The sequence below is a fragment of the Lactuca saligna genome, chromosome 8 (genome assembly GCF_052625555.1).
Source record: "Lactuca saligna cultivar CGN05327 chromosome 8, ASM5262555v1, whole genome shotgun sequence".
In the NCBI taxonomy this organism is placed as follows: Eukaryota; Viridiplantae; Streptophyta; class Magnoliopsida; order Asterales; family Asteraceae; genus Lactuca; species Lactuca saligna.
In genome coordinates, this window is record NC_136424.1 from 97,357,415 (window position 1) to 97,377,502 (window position 20,088).

General features: G+C 34.7%; 1 protein-coding gene across 1 annotated transcript; it reads right to left on the reverse strand.

Annotated features, from left to right (window-relative positions):
- Positions 1-5,596: 5,596 nt before the first annotated feature.
- LOC145009935 (uncharacterized) lies at positions 5,597-18,690 on the reverse strand. The gene is made up of 26 exons (XM_078968547.1): positions 18,622-18,690; positions 18,226-18,465; positions 17,864-17,923; positions 17,687-17,779; positions 17,323-17,551; positions 17,072-17,178; positions 16,860-16,913; positions 16,659-16,759; positions 16,007-16,101; positions 15,861-15,881; positions 15,655-15,750; positions 15,459-15,579; positions 11,019-11,141; positions 10,707-10,894; positions 9,955-10,190; positions 9,749-9,850; positions 9,453-9,629; positions 9,185-9,373; positions 8,732-8,973; positions 8,482-8,628; positions 8,007-8,235; positions 7,701-7,823; positions 7,494-7,613; positions 6,501-6,677; positions 6,360-6,419; positions 5,597-6,267 (listed from the first exon to the last, which is right to left on the reverse strand). Exons 1-26 carry the CDS (start codon positions 18,688-18,690, stop codon positions 6,193-6,195), a joined length of 3,474 nt encoding a protein of 1,157 aa, XP_078824673.1. The 3' UTR covers positions 5,597-6,192.
- Between the last annotated feature and the right edge of the window lie 1,398 nt (positions 18,691-20,088).

Below are 20,088 nucleotides of genomic sequence, written 5' to 3' on the forward strand. Positions count from 1 at the left end.
CTTAACCGAGATTTTCTTTGTCTTCTCACTCCTTTGATACTTGTGTTTCAAAGTATCCCAAATTTTTTTTATCCGTTTTGCATCCACGAATAGAGTTGTAAATTATTGGTGGAAGAGCACCACGTAGTTCACATAAACATTGTTTGTCATTTGATTTATGTTTTTCAGGTTGAGTAGCAACATCAACAGATGAACCAACACATGCAAATTCTGCAAGCATTGATGGAAGAAAGTTTCCACTCTTCATGCATCGCCATAGATCCTCATCTATCACATTCAGATAATCTTCCATCCTATCAGCCCATTGTTCATAGTATTCGGGGATTAGCATCAAAATTTTTGTCAACGATTCAAGAATATGAGAAAACCCAGACATCGTGTTCATTTTGAAGTTCGCCATTGTTGTACAGACTAGAATAATGAAAAGCTTCAAAAATTGGAATCTGATGGATAAATCTTTATGAAAGAGATCAGAGAATACTCGATTAAATAGAAAGAACACAAAAACAAATCAAATTTATTAATTAGATCAGGTTTTAGATCAAAAATGCGGAAAAATTTTGCACCAGAAATAGCGATTCAAAAACTTTCGATAACGAGAGAAAAACCAGAAATCACTAGACATAATTTTGCTCTGATACATATCATAAGATACCAAGCTACAACAGAAAGTAAATAAAATCTGTTTGGCTCTATTATCACTTTTGAAAGAGTACATGAGTGAGAGAGTAAAGTGCACAAAATATTCTACGCTAGTTACACTTCTTACTCTTACCCCTAGTATTTATCCCTATTTATAGGAATAGTTGAAGTGGACAAAAATTACATAAAGGCGTAAACATGAAAGCTTCGAAAACTAAGCTACCCTTACGAAATACATATATTCGAATCTAATATACAGAATTCGAATCTTAACAAGCTACAATAGAATTCGACACCTCACAACTAATATTCGAACCCAACAATATTAAGTTTTGTTGGAAAATGAATCCATCATTTATGTCATATCATACACAAGACTAGGTATATGATTATGCTCTCAACATATCATAAGATACCAATTGGTTACATAGGTAAGTCGTTGTTGACTTTGAGAACATTCTAAGAGTACTTAAGAAGAACTAAGAGAATGTATATAAGATGATTATGACTTCATTATGGAATGAAGTATAAGTTTTGCTGGAATGAGGTCCAATAAAAACAAAATTACACAATATATTAAATAAGAATACAATGCTACTTAAGAAGTTGAAATCAAATATGATTGGGTGAACTGGATCATTAAAAAACTAAGTTGAATCCTTCTATTCAGGGATAACCTATAAATCTTTTGTGACTTAAAGAGTATACTTAATCAAGCTAAAAAACTATATGTCACATCAGAACACTAATCATATTCTCTAAGATATTTAACTATACTTAGAGTAAAGTCATATATGGAGATGATAGTTTTTACATAATTCACACTAATTAGAATTTAGTCACACCCGTTAATAAAGTCCCTCTTTTAATCCAAGTATGAATGGTCACACTTCGGCTATATGACTTCATTATTCTAGAAATTTGATTTTTATGTAATGCCCATGTTTCTGGGCTAAGCATTAGTAGATGATGTAATAGTCTAGGTCAACCAATGTAACTCATTTTGAAATAATAAAGATGAATTATTTGAGTATTATGTGAATTGTGTGAATTTATGTGATTTATACTTAATTATAAAAGGATAATAAATAAATGATAAAAATAAGCTTCAAAATTAAAGTGTGAGATAAACCTTATATCTATACATAAAGTTGTAGTGGTCGAGGAAGTTATGATTTTTCTAAGATTTGGCTTAGCAGTGCACATCCCGAAACTCGAATTTTAGATCGAGCGGTTTTTGGCTAACGCGACCTAAATGAGAGTTGAAGATCTCATTAATAGGAACTCAACGATGAAAAGACAGATGAAAACGGATTCCGTATGAAGAAGTTACGAATTTTGCGCGGACATTTAATAGTATAATCTCCTCCTACTGTTAATTTTATTATCGGTCGAGAATTAGATGATGGAGTCAAAATGAAAGTTGTAGATTTTATTTTTACCTACGTGTGGATATAAAGAACGTCAAAAACAGAGATCGTATGCGAAAGTTACGGATTTTAGAAGTCGGAAGTTTGTTGTGCAAAAATGGGTGACATGGCACAATCTTTGCCATTACTTTCTCCCCAAGCCTTGCCACTAAATGGTGACATGTGGCACCAAGATGAGCCATATTTCACCCTATAAATACAACCCTTTACACCCTCATTTCTTCACACCTTTCCCGTTCTTTCTTCTCTCTACTCTCTCTTTAAGCCTCCCCCCCCCTCAGCCCTAGGGAACTCCCTTAGCGCTAGAAGAAAGCCTCGAAGCGCTCAACGACTCCGAGAAGAAGAGCTTTTCAACTCTAAAACGCTGCTCCATTAGAGCACGGTTTTTAATAAAAACCTCTTGTAAGTGAGATATGCTAACCATACCTTAAATATAGCTTATATATAAATATAATATCGTTATTATGAACCTATAAATAAGATTTATCAGTGATTCAAAGTCGTTATACTGATTGATCTACTTACGGGAATAATGTCTAGGCTGTATTTAGTGAGGTGTTTAAAGTGGGATTTCCAAACAGTGTACTTCGTATACCAAACGGACCCTACCTCCGACATGATCCTACCTGTTTGTTCCTTACTTGATAGATCATGAAGTAGACTCTGGGTTAATGACGAATCTAGACTAATAATTAGTCAAAATAAATATTAGACTAAAATCTAGTGGTAATAATACTAGGTTTCGTTGAAGGAAATCATATTGTTAAGAAGCGAAGAGCTGCTCGAATTTCGATTTGTCACTTTAACAAATGAGTGCATAGTTACTTTCATCTTATACATAAATATGAAGTATTTTATATTAATTACGTGCTATGTGTGTATATTATCTGTTTACTTGATATCTATGTTGGGTGAATATTTTTATACATGTTTTAAATGATTTAAACTGTATATGTATTTTATATCTACAAAATGTGTTGGGTAAAACATGGGTAGATGTAATAGACGATGTGTGATAAAATGATGAGAGGCCTTGATGTTTTAAGATGATCCAGTCATCTTGCGGAGTATAGATGACAACCACGGACTATTCTAGACAGTCTAGTGGAACGCTAGCAGACTCGCAACCTGTAGGTGTTTATTTGAACTTAGTGTTCACCGGCAGTACTCCATCCCCCACATGATTGCCTTATTTGACATAAATTGCTGAGGAACCCCCGAAGCAGTGTTGTCACCCGATGAAAGTCCTTAGACTAGGTCCCTTGTATTAGATGTTTTAGGGATGTAAAGTGAGGATAATGGGAACAGGTAATCGGGTTTGCTTGGTTTGATAAAGTTAATAAATTTATTTATTGTGGTTTGAAAACCTTAGGTGCTCACCAGGATCCTAAGTCTGACACACTCAGTTTCTTGTATTACAGGTAATGGCACACGAGCATATATATGATGTTGGGATGAGGGATTACGGATTATAGGCCTGTAAATATGAAATAATGTAGTAAGACTTATATTGTATTGTTTATGCTTTTGATCTGTATCAAACATGATATCCCGAGGTTTTTAATGAAATACATTTCTTCGGAAATGCTTTGATAAATCTTTATCATATTTTTTTTGGGAACAAATTCTGCAACACTTTTCTTTAAAATGTTACTCTGATTTTTAAACAAGCATAAACCAAAAAAAAAAACTGGTCTTATATGGTCGTAAAAATAGGGATGTCACAATGTAGTATTTGGATATTGGAACATTAATACAACAATTATTATATTATTTTGATATATTAGGATATGACCATCACATCAATACCTATTGTGTTCTATATTAACATGTTAAATCCAGAAATAATCTCATTATTCTAAAAGTTTATAGTTAGTTATAATTATGGGAACAATTATGAAGTAAGACTAATATGAATAGGATTGGTTGACTCTCACCGGATGAAAGTAGTCAAGTGGTTGTAACCAAATTTCATAGGTATTTGTTAAAAAACTGGTATTGAACAGACCCGTATCAAAGTCACCTCATAGATCGCTGTTGTGAGTGATACTTGATTAAGAGGTACTATCTTTGTATCCTTAACACCTGAGATACATAGTGAGACTTAAGTATAGGGAGTGTTGTGCTTAGATATGGTCAAATGCTGATCCTTAAAGGGGTAGTTATAAAATTCGTTTTCAGGTATGGTATGAACTATGCAACAAGCTTATGTAGTCAAGATAAGATTTATTAGACATCTAATGCACGTTACCTAAGGTTGAACTCCAAATGAGATTGATTGCGATCCAAGTCTCATGTTCAACAGGATGTCTGTATCAAATGAATAACTGATATACTTATCTTATGCATCAGTTGAAACTTTGAGCTTTTGGGAATTGGATGTTGATCAATGACATTATTCGCCGTGTGTTATTGGGGGCAGTGAAATGTTGTTATATGTTCACCACTTTCTATATCAATCTATGATGAGTTTTGTGTGAGTGAGAGATTCAAAGATCTTGTATGCCCAATAGTCAATATAGAATGATATTGCTAATGACATATGATCCTATAGGATCACACCTTATAACAAGTTACTTTTAATTGATTATTAATAAATATTATTAACACTTGTATTTAATTGGAAAATATTATTTTATGAAAATAATATTTTTGAACATATTAAGAATTATTGTTTATAGAAAGTAATAATAAAATAGAATAAAACTAGCCAAAATCATAAGGTATGATTATTATTGTTGTGTACAATATTTTGATCACTTGGAGTGACCATTAAGTTTTCATCTAACTAGTTAGTTATGGGAAAAGTAACGAACACTTCAATCTTCTCCCTTAGCCATGAAGAACCATGGGTTCTTACATGATGCATGACACTTGATTTTGATTTGTTTATTGCCTTACACCACGCTTGTAAGAAAGCCTCATGCTCTCCTTATTTTATGTCTAGCTTTAGTACATCAAGGGGCATAAAAGAAAGGCATGAGATAAGTTTTCGGAGGTGTTATTCAACAAATTTGGCTGTCATTTTCGTGGATCTTCTCCCCCTCTCTCCCTCTTTTTGTTCTTGCAAAAAATGTTAGAATTAAAGGCTCATATGTTGCTTCTCTTTAAGCATATTTTGGTATATGCTTTAAATCTTAAGAACAACATATATACAAGTAAAGACTAACATCTTTAAATGGTTTTATTCTTGCTTTGATGGATACATTATAAATGATTTCTTCTTTTAGTTTTTATGTCATCTTTATTAACTTCGTAATTGCCAAAAGAAACGAAGGTTTTCAAAGGTTATAAGCTTCATCTTTCCTTTGGTTATGTTTTAATCTTTCTAAGCTTTGCAAAATGATCTATTGTGGGTTAAAATGGTTTTAGTTTATTTAAATTATAAAATGCTTCTGTTGTTAATTATATCAATTTTATCACTAAAATTAAAAATTATACTATTTTTAATATAAACCCAACAAGATGTGATTTTCAAGATATGCACAACCAGAAATTTGTTTAACCAAATTAATATTCACATATCATAAAATCTCTGAGGAAGCTGTCATATCCCTAAAAGAAATTGGTTCATGAAGTATCCAACATAAACATAGGTCGTTCTAAAGCATATTTAACAACATTATTCTCTTTATTCATCTTCAAATTCACTAACAATTGATTTTTCAAGATTATGTAGACATGAGGTCTATTTATATACCGTAACAAAAAAATAACGGATATTAAATCATTGTTAATCTCTCATTGATAATGGTAAATAAGAAATAACCTAATAGCGGTTCACGCCAAATCCGTCTTAGGCCTGTTATGGGGTAAATCACTGAGCACCAACACCAACGGTATATTTGGACATTCCTTTGGGAATTCTTCATGCCAATGGCTTAAGGGGCCTCCCTTATAAGAAAGATTTGTTGTAGCTAGAAACTCAGAAAAAAAAAAAAAAATGTGTGATAGCTCCGGAATAATGGGTGCCAAGACATGATAGGTCTCCAGATAAAGGGAAGGAGGTCAGAAGTTGCCATGTTGGCAACTTTGTGACAAAAAAAATCCATTAACTTAACCCGAAGATGGATTCACTTTATTGTTGTTATATGGAGAACTGAATAATAAATCATGAGCTTCAAGATTTGCTGACATAGAGAACAGGGACAAGTCCAGCTGCTTTCCCATCCAAGCCAGGGCTTAATTTCTTCACCTGTAGTATAGTTGAAAAATAAGATTATTAGATAAAAAGTAGGCTGATTAGATAGAAATTAATTAAGTAATATAAAATTGTAACATTCTTACATAGAACCATCCATCAACTTCGTATTCGATTTCAAGCTCTTCTCCAGCAACCAGGCTCAACTGGTATCACAGACAATTAATGTCATGCAGATGTCCACATTTTAGGATAAAAAAGAACTCTAGTGAAAGTACTCATCCTACCTCATCATCTCCACCAGGGGTAAAGTCGTAAAGTGCTGTTCCAAAGTCTATATTCCCAGATGAGGATTGGTCATCATCTTGGTAATTATACTCACTTTCAGTACCAGCTACTGGATTCTCAAATGAAGTGTGACTTTTGTAGAAAGGGGATGAGTATGGAGTTGGCTCTTCTATAATCTGAAATGAAAAAAAGAAAAAGAAAAAGTGAATTAGTTTGCAATTGTAGACAGATGATAAAGTGAAATTCTTCCTTATAAAGATTAATTAAGGGCCTCACCACTCACAAGAGAACCATATGACGAGGAATCAGTGGTAGGAAAATAGCAGTGTACTTCCTATTTAAAAATAGGCAAATTGTGGAAAAATATATATATCAACGTGCTTCAGTTTTACCGATTATAGCAATTTTTAACATGAATAAACCAGTAACTGGTTACCACTTGACCTTTTTGCTTACATGGCATCCAGCAAATGCAGATGTCAAGATATAAAGGCCAAATCAACATCCAATCATAGCCAACAAATGAATGAAAACTTATTGAAAAGTAAGGATTCAATCCCTGTATCTCTCATATGAAAAGCAATGCTACCTAGCATTTGTTTAGCTTTAATAACCTTATTGCTTTAGATATCTTTTATACTTTGTTAAATGTTTATGATTCTTTGGTGTATAATGTCAGTGTACTCTATAGTTGGTTTCATTTTATGTGCTATTTCTTTTTCATTAAACTTCATGAACTTAATTAAACTTAAAAGACAAACCAAACTAGTCTTTATCATGAATAAATGTACAAACACATGTTTTTTTCTTGTAACCATAATAGTATAAAAGTAATATTATTTATTTAAAAAAGAAGATGTAGCATTTTTGACCCATCATCTAAAGTTGCTCAATTGAATTATCAGTTTTCATGGATAAAAAATAAGGTATATTGACCTTTTCGGTGCAAAAAGGTAATTAAATACATTGCCATATTTCCATTGGTTACAAACCTTGGGTTGTGACTTTGAGCTAAATAATGATGGATAATCCATTCCACCAAATTGAGACGAAATGGATGTCTCAGCTGATCCTACTGAGTCTGGGGAAGAAGAGGTAGATGACTCATCATACTGCAGAAAGTGAAAATATGTTATGATTGTGTTAAGACAAGAAATGGTGGATAAACTTGGCAACATATATGATGACATGATTCTTACATCAAGTTCTGATGGTTCTAAAAGAGTTTTTGCCCACATATCATCATTTGAAGATCTGGCAAAACTATTCTCATCCTCAAAGTCAGGAGCATCAGTACCAGAGCCAGAAAGAAACTCATTGACCTATCAAACAAAAGATCATGATATTGATCAGAAATAGAAAGCAAACATATATAGACGTTTTTGGATCGGGTAGAAAGCATGACAAATTATTATTTTTTTGGACATGAAAGGTTTAAAATATGTTTCAGGGACCATATCTGTAAAAATCAATAAACCACAAGGATGAAAATTGTAGTATACTACCCTATTCATAGCAAGAGCATTGTTTCCCCACAAGCCATCATCATCAGCAAGTCCAGTTGCCCAAGCATTTACAAGATCATCATCAAAAGTTTCAGCCTCCAAAGATGGTGATGGTTTAGTTGCTTCATATATAAGTTCAGAAATTCCTGTGGCTACATGAACTTGATCACTCATGACACTGAATGCACTAATGTCATGCTCATCACGATAGTGGTCAATAAGTTTGGCACTGTTGTATAGTGGTAAAAAAAATTAGGTCATAACTCATAAGATATCTGAATTCATAAAGGGCACAAACATAAGAGTCACTCTATTATACTTGTTACTTATAGAGGGAGTAATGCACTATACAATTGAAAAGTTTATTAATAAAAAACTTACGGAAAATAGGCAAAAGTATTTAATAAAAGAAGAAAAAAAAAAACTCTATGGATGACTAAGCTCTCATCAAGGATGCATGAAAAAATATTCTTACCTAATAGGCCCCAGAGGTAGGTATTTTGCTCGTGGAACATAACAAAATAATGAAACAAGATTGAGGAGCCTTTCATGAGTTTCATACAGCTTCGTAAGTTCTTCATCAGTCCATTCCTTTTTGGCATTGTCATGATTACGCATATCTCTGGACACTCAAATACACAAGGTGGAGAACAGACTTTGTTATTATATTATCTTTAAGAAATTTGAAGAAAATTAGAAAAATGATTAATTATTTGGTGACCTACTTTATGAGTTCATCTTGTGCACTATACATTTCATCGAGGATTTTCAAAATCGGACTTAGCAAAGAGCCAAGACCAGTTCCACTAGCTCCTTGATCTTCACCATTACTGATATGCATATCTGAAAACTTAGACTGGACACCTCCTTGTGCTAAGCCATGTAGAAACTCGTATATCTGTAGCCTATATGGCTCACCTGATCGGATTGCCAGGGTGGCAAGAGCTTGAGCAGCAATGATACGTACCTAAGAAATAAAAATATTAATCATGCATATAAAGACAATACTCAAATATATCGACAACCATGATCAATCATTTCAAACGCATAAGTTTGTCAAATCACAAAATTATTCTTTTGGTAATAACATTTCTTTATCTTTTATTCGCTTTGCTTATTAATAACAAACTAAAACTGTATAGAAATTTGAAATTCTGAATTCTCAACCATGCATGTACCTCCCAGCTGCCACTGAAAGCAACTCTTTGAAGTCGAGTCAATGCACTAGCTAAAGTTGGATTACGAGAACTAGCTGCTGCAACCATTTTATCTGCATCCAACATCATCAATGCAGTTCCAGGAGGAGTTTCTGATTCCCAAGCATATTCAGAAGCAGCATAATTTGCATTTTCTCCAACAAACCACACCTACAAGTGTTTTCAACGAGAATATGAATCACAAAATACTCCTTAACTTTCTTACTAATTAACAATATTAGATTCTTACTGCTGCTTGGACTAATCTCTGTAAAGCCAAAGCCGACTTTGGATCAGATGCAGAAACTCTATCGATTGATGTAATCCCAGACATGGATCCTGGTTGTGGTGGTGGAAGATCAAGAACTACTGTCACAGCTTCAAGAGCTGTATGCTTTCCCTTTGGACCAGCTCCAACAAGACATGTCTGTAGGGAAATCACTATCAGATGTATATATCGCTAATAATATGATGATGATTAAGGGAATTTCATTTCAAATAACTACAAAAAATAAGTCTTATCATAAAAAGAGAGAAAAAAAACACCTTCCATAAAAGTTGCAGCACATCAGCATCAATTTTTCCAGGCACTTTAGTAGCAAATACTCTTGCTAGTTCAAGAAGGATAACTGCCATATCAGGAGTAGCCTATATAGGGGGAAAAAAAATAAGAATGTAAGGATGTTATAGGGAAAACAAAGATTATATAACAATTGGAAAGAAATAGTTACAGCTTGTAATCAAATATGTACCTTAAAACGAGCATGTAAAGTGAGCAAAATATCGTTTAGCAAAGTGGCTGACCAAGAAGGATCAGAAATCTCTGATGCAATCAATAACTTAAGTTCACTGGAAGATTCTTCAGGGCTTTGCATCCATATCAGTGCCTTAATCACCATAGCACGTACATAAACACATTCACATGCAGCAGTGGTTCGGACAACCTCCATTAATGAAGCTAATAAACTCCCAATTGTGTCATCATCATCTTCCATTCGACATAGAAGAAAAGAATCAGAGAGCTCAAATTAAGGTGTGAAAAAGAATCACATATGATAAATTAAATGAATAGATAAGGTTTAGAACAAACGGAATAGCAAATTTTTGTCTCATCTAAGTGAGAAAATTAATATCAAAAATTTTCTCGAAGGTTTTGTTATCAGTATTACAAAAACTTCCTTCCTTTACCCTCCACATATGGAAATAAAGTTACATTTATTTACCTATAATAGCAATATGTAAGATGAAACTTGTAATCAATTTACAAGTTTCACACTATATACTGCTATTATCTGTAGAGAAATGCATGTGATTACATCGCCACTGTGAGTAAGAAATGAAATCCACTGCCAATATTGGTATTTGGTAATGATAGTATAGTATGTTGCTGTGCTTTGCAATTTTCCCTTATTATTGTTGTGTGGAAGACCATATACAGTTACATATTTGTCAAAGTTATAAGACTCAATACGATAATAGAAAGATACCCATCGAGGAACATGACATTCACCTTCAGATTCAGAGGACCCATGATCCCAATCATTGCTTTTGGCAAATGTATTGACTAAATCTTCTTCAATATTTAGTAAGCCTAAAGCAAAAGCAGCTGCTCGACTTTTTCCCATTTCTTGCACGATTCGGGCAGCTGCATGCAATACAGGCCGACATGAACTACGAAAAGAAGTTTTCAACCTGAAAAGGTGACAAATATTTTATATCAAAAGCTTGTTTTATAAGAAACTTAACTATATACACCAACTATGGATAGAAAATGTGGTAGTGAAATGAAATAAATGTATCATGATAAGCAGTGAACCTTTTCATGACAATTTTGATAAGGAGCTCTGGACATTTTTTGTTGTAAGATTTGTCACTTTTAACTGGTACATTGAGAACTACCCTGGTCAGATTGTACCATCCAAGAGCTCGCACTTCTGTCCTGTAGTGGACAAATATTAGTCAAAAAATAGGATACATGGAAGCTTAAGTAAAATAGTTGATTGCATTAATAACAAAAAAAATTATAAGCATACCAAAGTTGCCTAGATTGTGCTTGGATTTTTTTTTTTTTTTTGAAAAGAATATTAATTGTGATTGAAATTAAGAACTGATTATGAGAAATCATTTAAACCACTCCAACGTTACACCCAACATTGATAGTACAATGTTGACGTAGTTACAGTTTCGGTTTTCCATTCAAGTTGGTTCTAAGGATTCGAATGCTCAGGTCGAGCCGGAAAAAAAGCCCTTACACCCTAATTAATGAGTAACAAATTAAATTATATAAACTAAAGTTTGTTATAAACTTTATAGCAATAAACATAGCAAAACCATAATATTTTAATGAGTAATGATATCGTAACAACTAAAAAAATTAGGCCACTAAAGAAATTATATATACATATATATATATATATATATATATATATATATATATATATAATGGGCCCCTTAAAAAATCGGGTACAGCTGCCCGCTTTGCCCCCCTTTAAAATCAGGTTTGGCAAGCATTCCATGTGTGGGTTAAAAAAAAAAACAGCTAATCACTCAAATGACTAGGAAATGTCATATAACAAAATACCTTTTTAATTTTAATTAAGTAGCAAAATAATTTTTTTAGCAAAATTCCTTTATAAGTTTTGCACCGCTAGTCTGATCTTTATCTGTTTTTGTTGCTATTTCTCATGGCACATGACATAGAAGACTTGGTCATCCGAGCTCCACTATTTTTCAGTTTCTTAAGTTGCATAATTTTATTTCCTTTTCTAGTAAAAAGACATCCTTATGTCATACTTGTCAACTAGGAAAACATTGTCGTTTACCATTTAATTTATCTCATACAAAAACAATTCGTGTGTTTCAATTAATTCATTCTGATTTATGGACCTCTCTTGTTCCAAGTCTTAGTGGTTTTAAATACTATGTTCTTTTCTTAGATGATTTTTCTCATTTTTATGGATTTTTCCTTTACTTACCAAATCCAATGTGTTTTCTATTTTCAAATCTTTTCATGCTTATGTGGTAAATCAATTCAAAACAGATATTTAGCTTTTTCAATTCGATAATGGTCGTGAATTCAACAACAAACCGTTCTTGGATTTCTTTAATGATCATGGAATTAAAATTCGCTTCTCATGTCCCTATACCTCCCAGCAGAATGGTAAAGCTGAACGTACCATCCGCACCATAAACAACATCATTCGCGCCTCTCTCGTCCAACCCTCCCTTTCTCCCTACTTTTGGGTTGAGTCTCTTCTTTCCGCTGCTCACGGATTCAATCTTCTTTCTACCACAACCCTACACATTAAAACCCTGTTTTAAATTCTTTTTGGTTTTTCACCCTCTTATGATCACCTTCGGGTCTTTGGCTGTCTTTGTTACCCGAATCTCTCCTCAACCACCCCTCACAAATTAGCTCCTCGCTCGTCGGCGTGTATTTATCTTGGCCCATCCACTGATCATTGGGGCTATCTTTGTCTTAATTTTCCTTTTCCTGACTTTCATGCTTCTCCCTCATCTGACGACTATAACTCTTTCATCCAAGATGATGACCCTTCACTGTTAACATACTCTTTGTCACCTCCAACCACCACCGATTCTACTCTTGCTGACACTACGGTGCTTTGGAACTCCCCTACCTCTATGTCAAACAGTGACTCATCTCCATCGAGTTCATCACGCTCTTCTCCTTCTCTGTCTCCCCCCTCTGCTCATCCAATGGTTACCAGATCTCGTACTAGCAACTTAAAACCTAGACACATCTTTAATCTCTCTATCTCCTTTGATATCTCCCATATTCCCCACTACAGGCTATGTGTGATCCAAATTGGCGTGTTGCTACAGATTCAGAAATGTCTGCTTTTCATGCTAACCCCACATGGGACCTTGTTCCCGAACCCGTGGATGCCAATGTTGTAGGATGTCGTTGGTTGTATCGTCATAAGATTGACAGCAATGGCCGCTTGGAGCGCTATAAAGGTAGTCTTGTTGCTCAAGGTTTCTCTCAACAACCTGGTCTTGATTTTGATGACACGTTCAGTCTTGTCGTCAAGCCTGCAACCATTCGTACTATTCTTAGCATCTCTGTTTCTAAAGAACGGCCTATTCACCAACTTGATGTCAAAAATGCTTTCCTTCATGGTGATCTTGCTAAAACTGTCTATATGTGTCAACCTCATGGCTATGTCAGCTCTGAGTTCCTTGATCATTGTTTGCCGTCTTCGCAAAGCCCTCTATGGACACAAGCAGGCTCCCCGTTCCTGGTACCAACGTTTTTCTATATTTCTCTCATCCCTTGGGTTTCACGGTTGTAAATCTAATAACTCTCTCTTTACTTTCCATCGTGGAAAGGACATCATCTACCTGTATCCAAGGTCATCAACCTTTTTTCCTCTGAATTTCCTATGAGTGACCATGGCTCTCTCTCATTCTTTCTTAGCATTGCTGCTACTTGGAGTCCTACCCTCTTTCTTTCGCAGTCTGCCTTCACTCATGTTGATATGGTCACATGTAATCCTTGTAGCACCCTAGCTGACACCAAATCCAAACTCACCTCCGATGGTGACCCTGTTTTAGACCTTACCTTATATCGTAGTCTTACAAGTGCCTTGCAATATCTTACCTTCACCTGCCCTGATATTTCTTATGTTGTGCAGCAGATCAGTCTCTTCATACATGATCCGTGTGTTCCGCATTTTCAGGCTCTTAAGTGTATATTACAGTATCTCAAGGGTACCTTAAATCATGGTCTTCATATATACCGTTCAGTTGTTGATCGTTTGGTTTCATACTCTGATGTCGATTGGGCCGGTTGTCCAACTACTCGTTGGTCCACTTCCGGGTTTTGTGTCTTTCGTGGTAATAATCTCATCTGATGGTCCTCGATCCAAATGACAACATGTCGTGTCTTGCTCTAGTGTCGAAGCAGAGTACCAAGGGGTAGCCAATGTGGTTGCAAAAATTGCATGGCTTAGAAATCATCTCCTCGAGCTTTATTGCCCTCTCTCGCGTGCCAATGTTGTCTTTTGTAACAATGTTAGTTCCATGTATTTAGCCTCTAACCCAGTACAGCAGCAAAGAACCAAACATGTGGAAATTGATTTACAGTTTTTTAGGGAGCGTGTTGTGATTGGTCATGTACGTGTTTTACATGTTCCTTCCGCTTATCCGCATGTAGACATTTTTACAAAGGGCTTACCCACTCAGTTATTTTTGGATTTTAGAAATAGTTTGAAGTTTTGAAAACCGGACCGGACATTGAACCGGTTGTCTTATCGGTTCGATGGTTCAACTGGTCTGACCGGTTGGACCAGCCCAAAAAACCGGATGAACCGGAATATATATATATATATATATATATATATATATATATATATATATATATATATATATATATATATATATATATATATATATATATATATATAATCATGGTTTTATATTGGAGTTTGACAAATTTTTATGTAAAGCAATGTAAACTAATCCCACATTGGTTGATACATAAAAATGGAGCTGACAATTTGTTTATAAAAATAAAGAATTATATAGTTTATCCATAAAATAAAGATATTATTTCCCACATCGTCGGTAAGTACAATCTAGATAGCAAACTCGGTCTTTATAAAATCAAATGAGTGTTGTTCTAGTATTATTGCTATCAAATGGGCCGCCCCTTGAGTTTTTTAAAGGCTTAAAAAATAAAAGAAAATCAAATTTTTTCAAAAAAACCGGTTTTTTAGCCGGTTAAACCGGTCCGGTTCAACCACGGTTCAATGAAAACCGGCGGTTTTTTCCGGTTTGATATGCTACCGGTTTTTAAAGTCTTAAGAACCGGAACCAGCACCGGTTCCCGGTTGAACTGGTTAAACCGGCCGGTCCGGTCCGGTTTTCAAAACAGTGTTTGAACATCCGAGATTCTCCTATTCCAACTACGAGGGTGTGTTAATCTATAGTTCTCTATTTATCTCATTGTATATAGTCTAGGGGCTCCTTTGTAATACGTTTACCTATATATTGATATCTATACATGCAACCCTAATTGAGGGGTTTCCACACCATCTATCACTGTGCAATATTCATGTTAGCTTTTGATTAGATTATAAATCAAAAAGAAATGTCGCATTACCTTTTACTATGGAATTGAAATGGACGCACAGTTGATCAAATGGCATACATGACTTAATAAATTCAGTTCATTGTTTGTGAAGATAATATTTAATTGTTATTTATGTGATTAGGTTGTAATTCATCTATTTACCTGTCTGCATTATCTGATTTTCCCAGTGCACAAGCGATGGCCTCAAAACAAACAGTGGCACTCCGATCGATAATGAGTTGATACAGCAAATCATTGAACTGAGATTTAATGTCTGCCCTTTCTGTAAAACCAACATTATACAGTTAACTTTTTTCAGTGATATGAGTGGAAGTATGTAATAAAAGCATATACAGACCATTTAATGACTTGGCTCGAGATATTGTATGACATAACCTTGCCAGAGCAACCCTAGCAAGAACATCAGGAGAATGCAAAACATCGTGTAGAGATCCTAAATTTATAAAGTTCAGAAGGAAAATAAAGGAAAGTGTAAATATTAAAAAAAATAATAATAATAAAACGATAATGATGATAATGGAGAGACGTATGATCAATATATACCACCAGGTTGGACGAGCTTCCCTGCATTAGATGAATAAACAATGAAGCTTCAGAAACACAAGAATAAATCTAGAGGTTACAATAGGAAACATTATTGGAGTGATCAAAATGAAGTTTTTAATATATAAATCTATTTATGATATTACCTAAAGCCATGGCAACAGCATATGGATCTTTTATAGCTAGCTCAGAAGTCAATTCCAATGCATGCCTAACAGCCACTGGATCAGCAAATGAAATTCTGCAGTAAATATGAAATCATGAAGTTAACTATTTTAATGGTGTTAGCAATACGGAAGTCGTGTTTCTTAAAAGGTGTATTTTGTTTTCATATATCAATTACATCCACCTAGATTATAGAATCGCATGACTCAATACTAATAACTAAATTGACGAATTGCTTCTACATAGAATATAGAACTGCATGACCAAGTACTAATTGACAAATTGACAAATTGCCAAAAACAACATGTTGAGATTTGTTGGCTAATATCAAATGGGATTTTGTCCTACACTGGTAGAGGGTAAGAAGGTGGAGTGGGCTCCATGCTACATTATTTTCACAAATTAGATATTTGTCACTGATGCTAACTACATTAGCAAAAACAATAGTATGACAAAAGCATGATGTCATGAACAATGAGGGTAGCAAGACATGTATGAATGACAAAGTTGTATCACTCTCATATCATTAATTGGTATAAAAAAACTATTTCGAAAAGCATAAGGCATTATTACTATTATCCTTGTAACTATTTTAAAAATAAAACATTTCAAAACCAATAGTGACAAACCAACCCATGCACAGCACGATGGAGAAAAAGAGGATTTCCTGGATCCAGAGGAAGTCTTCGCAAGGCACTTAGAGCAGCATATTGCAGATTACTCCCAATTATAGACTGATCATTCAAGAAAGCGACATTTAGTTTACTTTTTATTTAACTATTATGAATGACAATAAACGCCCTAGCAATACAAGCTACATTTTTTCACACTTACCTCCTTACTTGCCCCAAAGATGCCCTTCTTACGCATATCAGGTGCATCAGCAACCTGATCAATACATGAAAATGTCAAAGAGGGAAAAAAAATGTGTCTGAAACATGCACGTTAAGTTTCCTAGAATATGAAGACATTAGACATACATACATGAGAAATATTATGTCATGTGAAAACTATTAAGAATTAAAAAGAGATTGATATGGACAAACCTTGTCAAGAATATCGAAGACAATTTCATACAACTTGGACAAGATCACAGGATTAGTTGTAGGTGCATATGTAAGAGCTTTAACTACTTGCAATCTCCGTGCATGAACTTCAAAAAGATATTGCATTATCATCACTCATCACTCGGATATTAATGAAAGAATCTAGCTAGTTCTTTTTTAACAATTACACTTCAGATCAAAAAAGATTTAAAAGACTAGAAACTTGTGATTTGAACTAGGGAACTACTTACATTCAACATCATCATTTAGAGCTTCAGTAGCAAGCCGATCTATTATTCGAGGTACAACATCCGCTCGAGTAACACCACCAAGAGCATCAATGTCAGCTAAAGCATCCCAATTAGGTGTAGGAATCACACCACCTGAAGTTAGCCCTTGAGCACCACTATCTGACAATATTCTTGCCAAGTAGTAATATACATAACGGAGAATAGTCCTATCCTTGCATTGCTGACCAAGCTACATATATAATCAAGTACCCATGAAGAAACAAGTATTAAACTTTCACTTGTTCACATTATAGTATAGATGATAGATCATGATTATAAACAAACTGCATTTGAAATGAGATAATAAATATATACAAATTCGCACCATGAGAAGAGAAGGAGCGAGGGATGGATCAACAGAATTGTAGACTGCAAGTTTTGGGAACACATGATACACTAACTGCCTTTGAGACTTTTTCTGTATAAATTCAAAGAAACTGAATCAGATATGTTAAGAGGTGGAGCATGATTAAATGCAATGAATTTGGTTAAGGATTCATACTTGGTCTGATGTAGCAGCTAGCTCATGGATACTCCTTGCAAGTAGTGCATAAGAAACTGGCTGTATACAAGTAAATGTAAGAAAACATCAAAACAGAAATCGATTTACTCAATAAACTAAATCTTTATCTTTATTTAATTAATCCAGTGAAATTTATGGATGATATGATATTTCTCATAGGAGTAAGTTAGAATAGTTATTATGATATGAGATTTAATTCCTACGATAAATGTGTAACCATAGTGGAGAATTACTAACGTCGTTATAGTTTTTTTCTAATAACTATTCACACACCTACATTGAATTGATATATAATAGTATTGTAGTTGAAGAAATCAAAAGAATATAATACAAAATTTTACCTTTTTCCCATCAGGAACACGAACAACAATTTTACCAGAAGATACGGCAGCGTTTTGAGTATGCATCGAAGATCTCTTGGACTTCCGATCCCCCATCGTCACTGGTGTTGCCGATTTCTTAAAAGGGCTCCGAGGCGACTGAATCGATGGAGATGAAACTTGTGCCGTTTTGGAAGAAGATGGGGATGATGACTTCGGATCGGAGCTTATCAGATCGATCAAAACCTTCCCGGAAGAGTCCTGTAAAATGCAACTGAAAAATAAATTAAAATTATACAACTTCCGAATCAATTATTTTGATTTTGGGAACTCAAATAACTTTACATGAAATGATGAAAATGTCAAAAGGGTATCTTGGAAATAGAATCTTTACCGCTATGGAAGGGTGATGATTACGTAATTTGTATAGTTTGCTTCGCGTAACAGTTGTAGATTGACGACGATGTTTTTCTCTTCTTTGTGCATGTGTATGTATGCAATATGGTTGGCACTCCACCTCCTGGGTATGGGTCGGGTCACTACAAGAATAAGAATCTATAGCGACGAGATCTATAGGGACGACATTTGTCGTTGCTATTGGCTACCTATAGGGACGACATCTCGTTGCCATAGATTTGATGATTTTTTTTTTACTTTTGAGGCTACAGCGACGACTTCTCGACTCAGTGTGTTAAGCGGGAAAGGATGTGTGTTTAGCGCGCCCTTCACGGAAATAAAGCTCGGACGTTGATAGCTATAGGGACGACTTGTCGTCCCCATACCTTTTTATGCCCAACATTAGGAGAGCATCCCCTTCGTTTCATTCATGCACGCTCAATCATCACTCTCTCTCTCTCTCTCTCTCTCTGTCTCTCGATCGATCGATAATTCACCCCTGGCGACTTCCTCACCTCCTACTTCCGGCAAATCTTCTTACTAACTCTCGGTCCTCATGTTAGTTGCTGAAGACCACCGACGATTAGCTTCACTGCCGACGATTCTAACTACCAGCTTCATTTTCACCTCCTGTTACAAATTCTAAAGAATAGATGCCCCACTCCGGCGACCTAGGTTAGTGTTCAATTATTAGGAGCCTCTTCATTTTATCCTCTACAAATCAGGCTTTCAGAATTGGGAGTACAGGTATTCTCCTTTCATTTCAGACATTCGTAATGATTCTATAAACGTGGAACAGTTGTGAATTTACATTTGATTCAAATGAAGAGTAGCCTTTTGATTTTACGTTTTTGTTTACAGGTACTCTGGTTTTATAGTCAATGAAGTGGATTTAGATGGAAATGTTGTTCATTTGACTTCCTTAGATGCACCAATGGAGGTCTGTTACCATCTCTTATCATCTAATTCACAATCATATCCATTCATCCTTACATCTGACTTTAACGGTCTACATTTTTCAATTCAAACAGCAGAGGAACATGAATCAAAGACTACAAATCAACCAAATGGTAACCATTTTAGTGAAATTGAATCGTTTAGAGCCCTAGTTGGTGACTCTGATGCCAACTCCCTGAAGGAGTTTATAGATAAGATAAATTCAAATGATGAAGATGGAGTTATAGTTACCAATACCTCCATTGTTCTTTCTCCAAGTTCTGATAAAGTTCATCGAACAGTAGGAATCTCTCTTATCAATGTTTCTTTTCATCAATTATAGCTAATCAATAGTATGTGTATGTGTAATTTACTAATAATTTGCTCCCTTCAGGCAATTCATAATTTTTTTAAAGAGAAACTCAAGTTCTTGGTTACAGATACAGTAGATGGACCTGAATCCTCATCAAATGCATACTTACATGTCTGCTTCAGGTTCTTTTGTTGATATCCTTTTTCTTTCATTATTAGTAGACTATCCAAAGATACTTC